This window comes from Gamsiella multidivaricata, assembly GCF_025024155.1.
Source record: "Gamsiella multidivaricata strain RSA 2152 chromosome Unknown BC939scaffold_8, whole genome shotgun sequence".
Lineage (NCBI taxonomy): Eukaryota > Fungi > Mortierellomycota > Mortierellomycetes > Mortierellales > Mortierellaceae > Gamsiella > Gamsiella multidivaricata.
In genome coordinates, this window is record NW_026251716.1 from 536071 (window position 1) to 552371 (window position 16301).

At 47.9% G+C, this 16301-nt stretch overlaps 3 protein-coding genes across 3 annotated transcripts; 2 read left to right on the forward strand and 1 right to left on the reverse strand.

The window, feature by feature from the left end:
- Window positions 1-1043: 1043 nt before the first annotated feature.
- BC939DRAFT_483161 (actinin-like protein) lies at window positions 1044-4091 on the forward strand (the record flags this gene model as incomplete). The annotated part of the gene is made up of 12 exons (XM_051559166.1): window positions 1044-1081; window positions 1355-1442; window positions 1524-1659; window positions 1777-1855; window positions 1948-2064; window positions 2155-2473; window positions 2564-2794; window positions 2884-2960; window positions 3041-3146; window positions 3253-3459; window positions 3554-3766; window positions 3864-4091. 12 exons carry the CDS (start codon window positions 1044-1046, stop codon window positions 4089-4091), a joined length of 1839 nt encoding a protein of 612 aa, XP_051416102.1.
- A 2390-nt stretch (window positions 4092-6481) lies between these two features.
- BC939DRAFT_305067 (ABC transporter type 1, transmembrane domain-containing protein) lies at window positions 6482-13101 on the forward strand. The gene is made up of 13 exons (XM_051551420.1): window positions 6482-6569; window positions 6688-6941; window positions 7166-7576; window positions 7667-8376; window positions 8490-9023; window positions 9115-9882; window positions 9984-10619; window positions 10715-11082; window positions 11170-11292; window positions 11396-11663; window positions 11753-12475; window positions 12582-12716; window positions 12822-13101. The coding sequence occupies exons 2-13, from the start codon at window positions 6871-6873 to the stop codon at window positions 12950-12952; spliced, it is 4878 nt and encodes a 1625-aa protein (XP_051416103.1). The 5' UTR covers window positions 6482-6569; window positions 6688-6870; the 3' UTR covers window positions 12953-13101.
- Window positions 12981-16170, reverse strand: BC939DRAFT_304920 (XRN 5'-3' exonuclease N-terminus-domain-containing protein). The gene is made up of 5 exons (XM_051551419.1): window positions 15623-16170; window positions 15308-15493; window positions 14197-15228; window positions 13776-14093; window positions 12981-13123 (listed from the first exon to the last, which is right to left on the reverse strand). The coding sequence occupies exons 1-5, from the start codon at window positions 16088-16090 to the stop codon at window positions 13106-13108; spliced, it is 2022 nt and encodes a 673-aa protein (XP_051416104.1). The 5' UTR covers window positions 16091-16170; the 3' UTR covers window positions 12981-13105.
- Between the last annotated feature and the right edge of the window lie 131 nt (window positions 16171-16301).

Consider the following 16301-nt stretch of genomic DNA (forward strand, 5'->3'; position numbering starts at 1 on the left):
TTGGTGGCGAGCACTAGCAGAAGTGATTTCAGGGCGAGATCAATATTAGTTTTTCTGCGATGCCACGATCACTACTGGGAAAGAAGCAACTCGTTCAGCTGTCAGAGGAATAGGAGGGTAAAGGGACAAGTTGATCTTATTGCATAGCTGTTCCGAAGAAGGCATGAGCTGAAGTTGGTTAAGTTGAATGAGGCCCTGAAAGAAAGTAGAAGCGCCGAGATTTGTGAAGAAAAGCCTGTTGAGGCGTGTGCCAGTGTGGGTGTTGTCCTTTGTAATTTCCGAGTCTGAGGAAGACGGAGGATGTCACTTACTGCTACGACCAAGGGTCGAGAGGCAGCGCTGGGAGCATGGGGTGGCAACCTTGGAGCCGAGTCTTTGAGCAGCACGGAGCGAGAACATGGCGATGGGCGTGGAGAGGTGGTGGTGGGAGGAGAGAGGGAATGTCGGACACCGGCGACTTTTGAACTCGAAAACAAAAAGGGACTGCTCAACCCTTCCCTGGAGATACAAAGCCACATCTTTCTATAATTGGTTGCCCTCATATACCCTCTTTAGTTGATTGCTGCAAGGCGCTTGTAGACCAAAAGGGAGTCCGTGAAGAAGAGCGCGCACTACACACTCTTTCTAACAATCTTTTTTTTTTATTCATCTCAACCTACCTCACCTCTATCTCCACTCTCCAGGCCGTGTATACATACCTCTACCTTTTCCTCTCAGCCTCATTCATTCCCTCTGCCCAGCATTAAAGCATATTCTAACGCGATGTCAGGACCAAACTCAGGCAATGGTTTTCATGCGCCCAGCGCCGCCAATCAGGTTGTCGAAGACACAGGTAAAGGAACCATTAGCAACAAGTCCTAATCGTTGAACCATATCGGGGTGTATTCAAAGCCTTGTAATAGCCTAATACATGTCTACGACACCATGTCCCTGCGGAGCGGATACGTCTTGTTTGATTATGTTCCTGAAAACAACGTCTGAAGAGCACGATCATAACCCTTTATTTTCTTACAATTGAACTCTTTTGCACTATAGCTAAAGTCATGGACAAGGCATGGGAGACCGTTCAGCAAAAGAGTAGGTCATTGTTCCGTGTCAACGGGTGTGGAGTGACGCTTATTGACCACAGCTCGTGATGTCACGCAGAAAATACAGCCCACATAAGGCATTAACACTAATTCGCCACTCCGCTATCCGCTTGTTCCTGACCGGCCTGTCTAAGCTTTCACAAAATGGTAAACCAACCGACCTTTCCCTCATGAGAAAGATAAGAGGGGCAATGTCCCATAGCTGGTAACTACTGTTTCCTCTCGATTGACTGTGCGCTAATCATTTGCGACACTATTACGCACAGGGTGAACACAAAGCTTAGCGTGGGCGGCCATCCAGAAATCGCTAATCTCTCGCAAATGTCCGATGGTGTGCCTCTGATTCAGCTTTTGGTAAGATGCCAGCTGGTCGTGTGCATATGAAGACTTTGAATATGAACTGGATTTATTGATATGCACACAATATGAAACTAGGAAATTATCGGTGATACCAGTCTGGGCCGGTACAACAAAGTCTCCAGGATGCGCATCCAAAAAGTCGAGAATGTCAACAAATGTCTCGAATTCATTCGCTCGCGCGGAGTCAATTTGACCAACATTGGAGCTGAAGGTATGTTGCAGCCCGCGGTAATCAGATCGCACTACTATTCATGAGTATCGTGACCCACAGCGTCTAACCAGCTCATTCTATAAAATATGTTTTTTTTTTTTTTTTTTTTTTTTTTAGATATTGTCGATGAAAACTTGAAGTTGATTCTCGGAATGATCTGGACTCTTATTCTCAGATTCACTATTGCCGACATCAAGTAAGATCAAGAGATGACTGAAGAATCAGGTTGTATAGGCCTTGCAAGTGCTTCCGCTTATGTCAACTTTATCCCTTTACATTGGACAATAGTGAAGAGGGTCTTAGTGCCAAGGAGGGTCTGTTGCTGTGGTGTCAGCGTAAGACTGCGCCGTACCATGAAGTCAATGTGCGGGATTTCACTTATAGTTGGGCTGACGGCTTGGCATTGTAGGTATTTTCATCCGTCAACAGAGTGAGCGGCTCCTGCCTGGAAGATGTCGCTACTGATTGTATCATGCATGCTGATTGTAACCATAGCTGCGCGCTGATTCATCGCCACCGCCCCGATCTGCTGGACTTTGATTCTCTGGACAAGACAGATAGGCATCGCAATACTCAACTGGCATTTGATGTCGCCTCTGAACATCTGAACATTCCTAAGCTACTGGATGTCGAGGATGTGTGCGATATCACCAAGCCTGATGAGCGCTCCATCATGACCTACGTTGCTCAGTATTTCCATGCATTCTCTGAGCTGGGCAAGGTTGACACAGCTGGCCGCCGAATCGCCAAGTTTGCCGAGGTCATGGAGTCGGTCTGGTCGATGGAGAATGACTACGAGAGGCGCGTGAAGGCGGTATGTGTTTTCCAATAATTGATATGGGATGATTAGGCTCAACTTAGAGCACAGAGGCACTGATGATGCGATACTATTGTTATGCCATAGTTGCTGCAAGCTATTGATAACAAGATGGCAGAGTGGGAGTCTTCAACGTTCCGAGGCGACTACGCTGATGCCAAAAGGCAGTCGATCGAATTCGTTAATTACAAGACATCTCTGAAGCGTACTTGGGTGGCCGAAAAACGCGATATTGACACTTTGCTAGGCAATATCCAGACGAAGCTGAAGACCTATGACCTCCTGCCATATCATCCTCCCCGCGGCTTGACACTCGAGGTATGTTCAGTCGTTTGTGATCACAGGTTCTTTTGTGTGTTTTCATTATCCTTTGGCGCCTATTGACATTGTTGCATGCGCATTCACAGGATCTGGATCACTTCTGGACAGGCCTCTTGGCTGCGGAGGAGAAGAGATACCGACTGATTAACGCAAAGATCAGGGAGTAAGTAGACTCGAGGTATTTATTATGAATCTCAGAATATGTGATTGCAGCATGTTAATCTCCACCACTTTGCCAATCAGCATCAAGGAAAAGCTTAGACAGGATTTTGCCAAGCAGGCGAACGACTTCCAAGCCAAGGTGAATGCAATTTCGCACGAGCTCACTTTATTGGATGGCGATTTGGATGTAAGTCGAACTGATCAGTTGTTAGCTGCATGGCCGCCGAAGGGACCATGCTGATATTTATCGTGGCATTAACAAATGGATCTGATTCTTATTTGTGAATATGAAGCGTCAATTGACCCATGTGCGTCAATTGAACGCGCGACTGGGACCCTTGGCGGATACGCTTGAGCGAATTCAGGCCCTGGATGATCAGTGTGTCGAAGCCAACATTGAGGAGAACGACTACACCATCTACTCTGCAGACGATCTATCGTTCGATTTCGGTCTATTGGAGCAGGCCACGCAAAAGAAATCAGCGTTTATTTCCAATCAGGTATGCTTCTAATTGAGATGTGGTTGATATGCGTCGCGCTCTTTGCCCTGCTGTAGTTGACATTTCTTTTTCTCTGTATTTCTCTTTGTGGCAGATTGTGTCCCGTAACATGACGAATCTCACGCCCGGCCAGCTGGAGGAGTTCGAGAGTACCTTCCGCCACTTTGACAACAACCAGATGAACTCGCTATCGTCATCCGATTTCAATGCAGCGCTGGCCAGTTTGGGTATCATGTACGAGGACGAAGATTTTGCAGGCGTGTTTGCCAAATGTGCCCAGGGTGGAACAGAAGTTTCCTTCGAGCAGGTAATAACAAAGCAAGTGAATGGAGATGATCGTATGGGAGACCCCTTAGTATCGCTGACGCGGATTGCTTTTTTTTTTTTACGACTCAAAATGGCAGTTTATCAACTTTATGGTTGGAGTCACTGAGGATCGCACATCTGCCGATCAAGTGCGCGAGTCATTCCGCATTGTGGCCGCAGACAAGCCATATGTTACCGAGCTGGATCTGAAGCAGTCGATGATGCCTCCAGCTGTTGTGGGCTACCTCCAGTCAACGATGCCGCGCCATGATTCTGCAGACGGCTATAACTATCAGGAATACCTGGATAGCGTCTTTAGTCACTAATTCACTTGCTGGCAACACCATAATGACAACGATCACTTCGCCCGTTGGGAGTTTTTTTTCTGAATTTGCAACCCGCCAATGTTCAATAAGACTCGGAGCAAGAAAAAAAAATGAATAAAAAGGATATACGTCTGCCGGATGCATTCAGTTTCACGGAATGAGTATATGTCGAAAGAATATTCTGGCAACAAAGCATAGTAGCATCGCTATATGTAGTCGCAGCTAGGCGCTGATACAGCTGTGTGGACTACATTGGCTTAGCGGGGAATGAACAATACTCAGCGAATGGAGGTGGCCAGGAACAAGCGAAGGTTTGCACCGTCGCGATCTGGAGTGGATAGTGCAAGCTGGTTGGTCCAGTCGTGATGGGAACTTTGTATTCCCACCATCCCTCTTGGGAAAGAAAAAGGTTTCCATTCTCAAAATGCATGTCATCTCATAATAATGTATGTGTGAGCATTTCATGCGAACATGGAAATAAAGAAGTGCTTCCCGCCCCAGCGCTACGCCCAACTATCCAACCGATCCTCAAATGGTGCGGATTTCCGAGATTTAAGCAAGCAAGGAAGCGAGGAAGCAAGGAAGCGAGGAAGCAGGAAGCAAGATCAACCCTTTATCGATCAGATATCGCAAATCTGCAGGTGGAATACTTGTTCTCTTAACCACATTTCTACCCCTTCTATCCATCGCTGCAAATGCTCGACTTTGAATGCAAATGAGCGATATCCTGCAGTACTTTGCTTCCATAACAATGACGATGGCAATCACATTCACCGTCATCGTTACCCGCTATTACCGCCGTGGGGTTTGCTTTCGAATGCTGTCCTGGACGTTGTCCACGTTTTTATTTTCTCACGATACAACGGCATTGTTGAACATCTTCGTTACTTCGTTTGGATCGATGGTCAATTGCAACCTTGTGCTCATCTTGAGTGCGTTGGCGAATGATAAAGAGCCTGCAAGCACGGAAGTCCGAGCAAGGGACCAAAAACGGTCGGCGATGGTGGGACATGTTTGGTAAGGATTCGGTACCTGAGCACGAGCGAAGGTTTCCGTGCCGCGTTTGGTTTGGTTCGGTTTTGGGTCAGTCTGGTCCTTGTCTTCGTTTGGTTTGGGTTGAGTTGGATTCCGGTTATGTTATGAAGGAGTGAAGGCGTGCGAAAGAAAGATCGGGGAATGGCAGCGTAGAAATTATCTCGGACCAAATAAAAAATAGTTTTTTTGATTCCATAAAAAGGCATGTTTGCGGTCAGATTGTTTGAAGGCCTATTTTGGTTCACAACTCACATACACCGCGCGGATGGATGGGCAATCTCGCCGGTGCTTGCAAACGTAACCTGTCTGGGTAGAAAAGCAATAAAAAATGCAGCCATCCCGGCATTGGAAGACCAGCACAGTAAGTGTTCTGGCAATAGTAATTGAAGCGTTATGCAGCAGCATTGGGGGACAAACTAGGGAGGAGGGACTCGTTGAACAGCGATAAAGACTGGTACCAATCGAGAATGCAAATATACAGGTGCGAATCCCAGAAACGAATGCTGTGGGGAATCAGATACATACCGAAGAACCCAAAGTGACGGCAGCAAAGGCAAAGCGTCCACCTTGGAGAAGGAGAGTAACACATAGACTGTCGACATCCCACTCTCTTTCTTTCTTTCCACAGCTTTGTCTGAATTCAACATCATCAACATCAACCACCCGCCTCAGCAACAAATTCATCCCTCTTTGCCTCACTTCCCTATCGCTCCTTGGATCTCGCCATTGCACATCAAACAATACTTGTCCACACAACAGAGATCCCTCTCCATACTAGCAAGCACACTTGATCATCACCCTTACCGCTGGCGCCCTCCCTCTTCTTCCACATTTACTCTTCAACAAGACCAATTTGATCGCCAACTGCTGCCTCCACCAGACTCTCCTGCGCCTCGTCTCGCACTATAATCCATCTTATCAATGAGTTCTTGGTGTGGCAACGAACCTTGGGTATGACACTTTATTGCCGGATAGCACTCACTCAATTGCACGCTGCGGAGAGGGCGTTTAAAGTGTTCTAAGATGTTCAAGGCTGACAATCATTCGACCTATCCATGGTACATTAGGGCCCATACACAGATGACAACCTGGACTTCACACCGTGCTTCCGAGAGGTGGTCTTTGAGACGACCCTTCCTTTATCCTTCCTTATCTTGACCCTCACATTATGCGGAGCACGACCTCTGCTTGGCCGCTGTACCAAATCATGCCGGACTCGAGCTAGCAAAGGTGTTCCTGGCACAACTCCCTCCGCATCGACTTCTTTACTCAGCCATCCGCAGGATCACCACATTGGACAGAACGGCTATAGTGCAACACCCAACAGCAATTATCGCCAATGCAACAATATCAACAATGCAGGCGTCGCCACAAACAGAGCACATCTGGTGCCCTCATTACAACATGATGTGATAGTAACAAAGGCCCTCCTTGAAGACGAGAGTATGTATTGTGGACCATGGGATCCGATTATGGATGGGCAAAGACCAATGGGCTGTGGAGGGACCTCAAATTGCTCGCAGGACGACTGACGAAAATTGTTTCTTTTTCTTGGCAACAGGTGTCAAAGAGGACGCAGCGTTGCTGCTGCAACCAAAGGATCACACCGATCTTGACGTTCGCCCAGAGTCGCTTGTCAACCACCCCACAAACAGTGACATTATTCTCGTACTAGTTGCACTGATCCAGGCGCTGGCCTTCCTCGGCCTTGTCCTGGTCCGCTGGAGGTTTTTGGGCGGGCGCCATGGACTACCTGGACACAATCATTTGCCAACATACCGCTTTGTCATGCCTGTCGCACAGTCAATTGCATGGGTAAGTTGGCTTGCTGGAGCCCTGTTTATTTTTTTATTTTATCCGATATTGGTTAAGGATGATGATGAACCAAGGCAAAAAGTCTTAGCTAAACTTTGCATTGTGCTCCACGTTGACACTGTTGACACGTTTCTCTCCGTCTTTTGTTCGATCGTGGCCTAGTCTTATACGTTCGTCTTATGCATATTGGCTGCTTTCTCGCGACACATTATCCGCCCGTCTAGGATACGGAGGATGCTGATCGTGTTTGCAGCATTCACATTCATGAACTCAATGCTGCGGTTACGGACAGGTTTCAGATATTACACCTCCAAGGACGATACGGAGGACGACGACGACCTGAAAGACCTGCACCGACGACTTGCTACCGAATTCGCGCTCGCTATATTCAACGCCGCATTGTCGACTGTTTTCGCATATGTTGTCTTCACAACCAACCAGGGGCCGGAGGTTTATTTTGAGGGTCGCAAGGTCTCGGCTGAGATCAATGCTTCATTTATCCGATGGATCACCTACGACTGGATGAACGGACTTATGTGGGATGGCTACGAACGCGCTCTGGAGCCTCAGCTCCTGCCCAGTTTAACGGACCAGATGCGTGCCAGGCCCCTGTACAAGGTTTTTGCCCGCACAAGGTAGGCGGTCTTTTGTTTATCCTCTGCCTGCGCACTGTCTGTGTTCATTGATTTCTGATCATCAGATCAATCTCTCTTCATATACCATAGATTATATCCCAAGGAGCAGAGCAAAGAGTCCTTACTCTGGAGGATATATATTACCAACAGACGTGATATTTGGGTCAACTTCGTGTTCGGAGTCATCTCCTCGGTCATGGCATTTGGTATGCCATACTTTCTTCAGAAACTGCTTGCATATATCAGTGACCAGGATGGCCCGCGAGAGATTGCCTATGTATATGTCTTTGGCATGCTTATCAGCGACATCATTCGGAGTCTGACCTTTGGACAGAATCTTTACTATGGGCGACGTGTCGACGTGCGTGTCCGAACCATGCTCAGCGCCGAAGTCTATGCAAAGGCGTTAAGGCGCAAGGACATGACAGGAATCGTGACGGAGACGTCTAAGAAGGGAGCTCGATCGGATACAGGGATGATCACGAACTTGATGGCAGTCGATGCCAACCGGATCGGCATATTTGCATCGTCCATATTTTTCCTATATACCTGCCCGCTCGAGATCGCCATTGCAATGTTTATGCTCTACCATGTCCTTGGACTCTCCGCGTTCGTTGGATTGGGGGTCATGGTACTGACTTTCCCAGTGCATCACTGGGCCGCCAAAAAGTACGCTAAAATTCAGGAGCAGTTGATGGAGACCCGGGATCGCCGTGTTGGCCTGATGAGCGAGCTCTTGCAGGGCATCCGTATGATCAAGTTTTTCACTTGGGAGAACAACATCCAGAAAAAGATCATGGGTAGGCGAAGCATCCGTCATTGTTCTGTATCATACTTTGCTTCAGAATCGTTACTGACATGTTCTCATTACCTTTTCTTCGCTTAAAAAAAAAAAAAAAAAAAAAAAAAAAAGAGGTCCGTGATCAAGAGCTTCGCCGCGTCGTTCGACTGTATATTATTTTCACCCTTTTCATGCTCCTTTGGATCGGATCGCCTGTTCTAGTCATCGTCATGTCTTTCACCTCCTACACTAAACTGGAAAATAAGGAACTCAACTTCACCGTCGCTTTCACGTCGATGGCAATCTTCTTCGTCTTGCGATCTCCAGTTGCGATGTTACCAAGCATGGTGACAGATCTGTTGCAGGCATTGGTGAGCGTCGGAAGAGTCGACGCATTCTTGAACGAGGACGAAATCTGGAGATATTCGTCCAACGGCCAGGAGAATGTCACTGCCGGATGCCTACCCCAGAGCCCGATGGCTGCACCGCAACAACTCCAACCAACAGGAGCTATCGGATTCACGAATGCTACTTTCAGATGGCACACCAAATCGTCTGCTTCTGTTCCAGGAATCCCTGCAGCACCGGGCTTTAACACTAGCACCGGTGCATTCATATTGAAGGATATCACTCTCAACTTTCCGGTGGGAAAGCTCAGCTTGGTTTGTGAGTACTCTATTTACGTTTCGCCTCTTTAGTTTAATGGATGAAGAAGTGAGTTTCTGCTTGGATATTAACCTTGTGTATCCCTTTTTAGGTGGCGCCACTGGATCTGGCAAGACCTCGCTACTTATGGCTCTATTAAGAGAGATGGACTTGATTTCTGGGTCGGTGAATCTTCCTCGAGCGACATCAAAGATTGTAAACCCTAACACTGGCTATATCCCTGGCACCATCGCATATGTGTCGCAGTATCCTTGGCTCCAGCAGGCCAGTATTCGCGAGAACATCATGTTTGGATTGCCCTTTGAATCCGAGAGATACCAGCACGTTCTGGAGGCGTGCGCCTTGCTACCCGATTTAGCCGTTTTCGAGCATGGCGACTTGACTGAGATTGGAGAGAAGGGTATCACTCTCTCTGGTGGACAGAAGCAAAGAGTAGCACTCGCCCGCGCCATGTACTCTAGGGCGCAACACCTGTTATTTGACGACTGTCTTTCGGCTGTGGATGCCCATACCGCCCGACACCTCTTCGAGAACTGTCTTAAGGGACCATTGATGAACGGCAGGACCAGAATTCTTGTCACGCACCATGTCCGCCTCTGTCTGCGCGATGCAACTTATGTCGCTCTGTTGAAGGATGGGTCATTGGTGCTGAGCGGTTCCCCTGTCAAGCTGATTCGCTCAGGCATGCTTAGCGAAATTCTGGAGAGGAACGGCATGTTGGAGGAGGACAAGGAGGCGTCAAGTTCATGTACATTGGCAACAGATAATGGCACTCTCTCCAAGGATTTGTCTGTCCGAGGCCCAGCCTCTCCAGGGCAGAAGAAAGATAGCAAGGCCAAGAAACTTGTCGAAGAAGAAGGTACGGACTCGTGATGAGCTGTATTGTCATATCTGTTTTTCATCGCTATGACATGTATCTAACTAAAGCTATACAAATATATGCTTACTGTCTTTTGCTAGTGCGATTCAGAGGGAAGGTTAAGCTGATGGTTTACGACATTTACTTGAAGGCATGTGGAGGTGTAGGGTTCTGGTTCGTCTTAACGTTCATGATCGCAGTCGTAGAGGCCATGGGCATGGTAGAAGTTCTTTGGCTCCGCGAATGGGCTAAGGCCTACGATAATGCACCTGGCAACGACACCCTTCCCGCCATCGGTACCGCATCAGGCAGCCATCGTGGAATTTTTGGTGGCCCGCTTACAGAAAGGATCGAAATTCTGAGATGGGGTTTACCTGAGGACAATCACGATGGTATCGTTGATCTGGACTTTTACATTGGGATTTACAGTCTTATCATGCTTATGGGGGTCTTCTTGACCATCGTCAGGATGTTTTGGCAGTTCTACGGCTCGCTCAGGGCGTCGAGGTCTTTGTACGAGCAACTTCTGGTCTCGATCATCCGTGCTCCCATCCGCTTCTTCGACACCACACCGTTGGGTCGTATCATCAACCGCTTCTCTAAAGACTTTGAAGTTATTGACGGACAATTGATCCAGAAAATGACGACCATGCTGGCGCACATTTTTGGAGTCATCACGGTTGTTTTATTAATTACTCTGGTCACACCCAGTTTCTTGATCGCAGCAGTTCTTATTGGTAATGCGTGCCATCATATGACGGAAATCGCCCGCTCGTGCTCTGAAACAATTTTTGGCGTCGGATACTGACGCCTCTACTTACCCATTCACTAGCCCTAATGTATTTTTTTGTCGGCGCCTACTATATCGCATCAAGCCGTGAACTTAAGCGTCTCGAATCCGTGACAAAGTCTCCTCTCTACAGTCACTTTGGCGAAACACTTGTAGGGGTATCGACGATTCGCGCTTTCGGGGTGGAGTCTAGATTTATGGAAGAGGTGCTGGTCAAATTGGATGACAATAATGCCCCTTACTACTTCCTATGGATGTGTAACCGTTGGCTCAGCATTCGGGTGGATTTCATGGGTGCCATGGTCAACTTTATCGCTGGTGTTCTGATTTTGCTTAACTTGGAGGATTTGGATGCAGGATGGGCTGGTATCAGCTTGGGTGCAGCTATGAGCTTTATGGGTCTGATCTACGTAAGTCTGGATAAGGGGAGCGAGTGCACAGAATGGTATATAATCCCTGTTGACTAATTGCCGATTTTTTTACGCTCATTCATATAGTGGCTGGTTCGTCTCTACACTGAGATGGAAATGGCACTGAACAGCGTTGAGCGCGTCAATGAATACTTGGAGATGCCCCAGGAATTGCCTGCCATCATCGAAGGATCTCGTCCACCAGCTGGCGTAAGTGAGCTTGATTTGCTGTACAGAAAAAGTGCTTTTGTGTGCCTGGCATACTCATAAATTTTGTACGCGTCTATCTGCTTTCATTCTCATATATTTATAGTGGCCGTACGATGGCAGAATTGAGATCAAGGATCTGACGATGCAGTATGCGCCTGACTTGGGGCCTGTGCTTCATAATGTATCTATCTGCATTCGTCCACGCGAGAAAATCGGCATTGTGGGCAGAACAGGCTCTGGAAAGTCCACGCTGGCTTTGTCGCTGTTCAGATTCATGGAGCCCATGGCGGGATCGATTGTCATTGACGGCATTGATATTTCTAAAATCGGTTTGGAGGACCTTCGGAGACGCCTGACCATTATACCCCAAGGTAATGAGGAGAGATTGAAGAAGAATCGGCTAACGGTATGCCCACTCATAAAGACCTTCGGCTGACGTTTATTTGTTTCCATTGTTTAGATGCCGTGCTGTTTAATGGCACTATTCGATCCAATCTAGACCCTTTCCAGGAGCACACCGATTACGAGGTCTGGGAAGCCATGCGCAGAGTCCACCTTGTCAAGGGTCGCGGATCCAGAGCTGGATCTGCTTCGAATTCACCTCTCGGTCACAATGGCGCCTTTTTCCAAAACCCAAACGGCCACTACGCAGACGACCCCTTTGGCATGAATGGCCACACGCACCCTCACCAGTATCATCATGACGCAGCAAATCACCTCTTTATGAACCCAGAAATTGATGTCCCTGTCCCTATTACAGGTTATGGTGACCGAGACATTTATGATGACCCGTTCCATCCTACGGACCGTCTACTCACCGCGCCAACAAGCCCAATTGGTCTGTCTGCTACGGCTCAAAATGGCGACGTGGAGCAGTCCTCAGAGAATGTAATGACCACAACTTTGCTGCCAAGGAGGGGTAGTAACCCAAATAGCCTCCTCCCGATCGATCCCATGTCTCCCAAGGTCCTCTGCTCTCCGCTGAACCAGGTCGATGAAGCTGAATCGGTCGTGGCAGTCCCAGTATCCATTCATGGAGGTTCGGAGCAACCAGATGATCCATTCGAGAGTCTGGATAGTCCTGTGAGTGATGGCGGACAAAATTTCTCGCAAGGTCAGCGACAGCTTCTGTGCATGGCTCGTGCGTTGCTTCGCCAGAGTAGAGTCATTATCATGGATGAAGGTATTTCAAACTGAAAAAGTCACGAGTATCACTTTGCGTGGAAATGAACGCTAAAGCAGTAACTAATTTTTTTTTTTTTTTTTCATTTGAACAAAATAATATACAGCAACGGCAAGCGTTGATTTTGCAACGGATGAGAAAATTCAAACGACGATCCGAAACGAGCTGGGTGACTCGACATTGATTACGGTCGCGCATCGGTTACGTACGATTATGGATTACGATCGTGTCTTGGTTCTTGGTAAGTGTGGTATACGAGCATAGATTGCCTGCAAATAATAGACATTTGGCTTGAGTCTCTCTAATCTCTTATGTTCTAATATTGCCCTTGTTTTCGATACTACAGAGCAAGGCCGTGTAGTGGAATTCGATAGCCCCATCAATCTGATCACAAATCCGTCAAGTCGCTTCCGTGATATGGTTGAGAAGTCTGGCGAGTGCGATGCGTTGTTTGAGATGGCTGCCCGGGCGTTCTGAGTTGTGAAGATCGACTTGTTTTATTCATTCTGCATTGTTCATTTCTTTTTCTTCCTTTTTCTTTGTGCTTGGTTTTTGTTCCGCATCCTTCATTTCCATTATCTTATCCCATACATGCATACATGCCTTCACTCTCTTTATCCTATATTTATGTCAAAGAAAAAGTCGAGCCTGTAAAAGAAAATAAAAAAAAACTATATTATAAATGTCATTTTCCCTATCCCAGGCCGCAAAGGTATTGAAAATAGACTTTAGCTGTCTAATAGCTCCTCCAGCACGGCAGCGAGATGCCTATTTGCTAATCGAGGGCTTTGCCCTGTTGCGGCAGGATTAGCCTTTGTGCCTGCCCTGGCCTACAACCACCGCGGGCCGTGTTCTTTGCTTTTGCTGTCGCTTTTGTTACTATCGCTGTTGCTGTAATTGTTGTTGTCGTTGCTGTTGTCTTTATCGATGCTGTTGACTGTTGCTGCCGCTGTTGCCGTTGATTTTGTTGCTGTTGCTGCTGCTGCTTTTGCTGTTGTGGTTGCCTTAGTGGAAGATTCCATTTCCCTCGAATATAAAAGAATGGCCAGTTCGCAGGAGGCCTTGTTCCCGCGATGGTGATGACCTTCTGTCGATTGACACTAGCCCAGAGCGTATAGGTTACTGCAGGAGCTCCAGCGCCGTGGTTGCTCGCAATGGAGGAGGTGGAGGATTGGCCGGCCTGTACGACGTTGGGCGGGACCCTAACTGTGGTGCAGAGGATGTCTGGCTGGATCTCCAGCTCTGAGAAGACGTGCACAGGCGCCTGGTTGCTGGAAGTAACAGCATCTGTCGACGATACCTTAGCGTTCGCTTCATCGATAATCACATTGGGGTTTTGCGGCATTAGCGTGAGTCTGGCACGAGGGTTCACGCAGCGAACTCGGGTCCAAATGTAAGGCGAGCGTGTTGTATACAAGACTGAGAGATCCTTGGCAATCGCGGCGTCGTGAGCCTTGTCCGACGATCCAAGAATGTCAATAAGTGTCTGGACTTTGAGGTCGATTATCTCCAACTCTTCCTGCGTTAGGTAACTGGATGAGCCGGGCGGGACGATCTGTGTCTGCACGGCTGCAATGGCTTGGGGTAGGTACTGCGCACTAATGTTTGGAGGAAGTAGCTAGATGAGTAAAGAGAGAAGAAGTATGATGATAGTTGGTTAGTCAAGTTGCGGATCAAATCATTCGCCAAAAAAGTTGTTTCGATGTCATCATCATACTTACGATTAAAGCGCAGACAAGCGGATGTACATATTTCTTGTCGCTCCTTGCTATACTCACAATGTCCTTGGTGGTTCTGGGATGCAGATTGGAATGATGGCTGATGCTGGCAATAGTATTCACATAATCTACTAGGGCCCTTCGCGGTGGACCTTGCCGGTAATTGTAGCAGAACGAAACATCGGGGCATTTTCCTGTGCAATACATCTCGAGGTTCCACAGAACTCCGTCCAAAAACTGCTTGACAGAGTAGTGCCTCGGATCGCCCTCCTTCTCAGAAGTCTCCTCGCTATCCGTGCTGGAATCTTCTGAAGAATCGCTCCCGCCGTCCCTTTCCTCGTCGACGGAAAAATTGTCATCCTCCTCATCCAATGACTCCATGTCGCTTTCATCTTCATATTCTGAAACTGAGCGTCGCGGTTCTTTGATGGTAGGACTGAGAGTCGAGATATTTTGCTGCTTTTGCTGGCGTACTTCTTTCTGTTGGTCCAGACTGTTTAAACTTTGTAGTCCCATTTGCTTTAGTTGTCGCTGAAGTTGCTGTATCGGTTGCTGCCGTCCGATATCCGACACCTTGGCCCTCAGATCTTTAGGATTCATGTACGAGTTGAGTATCAGTTGTTTTAAGAAAAACAAGTCGAAGGTTTTGCTCTCTGCGCTGACCAGAAATCGCAGCGCTCCTCTTTGTCGAATCACCGGATCAACGAGTTTTGTGTACAAGTACACATCCCACAGCCGATCCAGACCCACAAACAGTCCAGGGAGATAGTCATTTCCCCGGAACAGGCACAGGGCGCAGAAATCCAGGCGGATCTGGTTCGAATCGCTTGGAAACATCCTCTCGAGTGCATTCATGAATCGGTCGATTGAGATGACGATCGCAGGCGTGAAGGGCGAATCCTTGCGAATAACATACATATTGGGCATGCCGAGAGCAATCGCCTGTAGTACGGCGTCCGAGTCCATGCTGAGGATCGCACAGGGTCGTCCGCGTATGCTCGCTGCCTGCTGCACAATATTTTCAATAATTTTACTCTATAGAAGTGGCGGTTATATGATATGACTTAGCGCGAGGCATTTGAATAGAAAGCGATAGAAAGAAACCAGTACTTACCTCTCCTTCTCCAGGATTGTTTGAATGGTCAATTATGAACTTGAGATCAGGAGAAATCCCGAGTAGACGTCGGTGCTGTAGATAGCGGACAGAGTAGTAGCTCAGGTAATGTTCCAAGCGGGTCATGAAAGGGCATCCTGGGGTGATGTGAAGTGTGCTCATGCCCTCGGATTTCCCTTTGGAGCCCTATGGGTTCGGCGATTGAGTGCAAAAGGCATTGAGAATCAAACACTGGTCGTCGATGAAAGCAACAAAAACCACACTGATTTATTAAATTAACGTTTGAAAGTGTGGGAATTGACTGCGGATGCCTACCTTTGAAGCACGTCGGGCTTTCTGAGTGAGCATTTTAGCAACTGGGGCCGGCCCATCGACTGAGAGATAGCAGATCCTGTTCGGAATAAACTGGGTCAGCAGTTTGTCGAGGATTGAGAACAGCTTTTTGACGAACATGGCTTCATTTTTGGCGGTTCGGACGGCAGGATGTAGGATGCCATTGACGTCGATAAATACCGAGTCGAACTGGGAGCCCTCTTGGTTGAGGACGCTCCTCACGGCCATCGGGAACTTTGCCTGGAACCAGTCGATAAAGTGAACTTGCTTCAGACCCATGATTAGATGTTCGGATTCTGCAAAGGGGAATGAGGATGCAAGGGTGCAGGGGCAGAAGAGGATCGATGGAAGCGAAGAGGAAAGTGTGGATTTGGCCTGCACAAGGTTTAGTCTATACTGCGGTATATCAGGGGATTCAGGGCAGAGCGATTTACACGTTTTACACAGCATCCTTTTATTAACAGGGCACGCCACCAACTTCTCGCAAGAGTAAACTTAACTCCATCCTCTTGACACCCACAATGTCCGCTTACTGCTCTGCAGAAACACCCACGCCTTCCTGAATGGTGGGTCGGGACGAGGATGGTATGAGCTGGTATGCGCAAGTAGACTAAGCGTCTTCTTCCTCCACAATTGCACAGCTGCACAATTGCGCACTTGC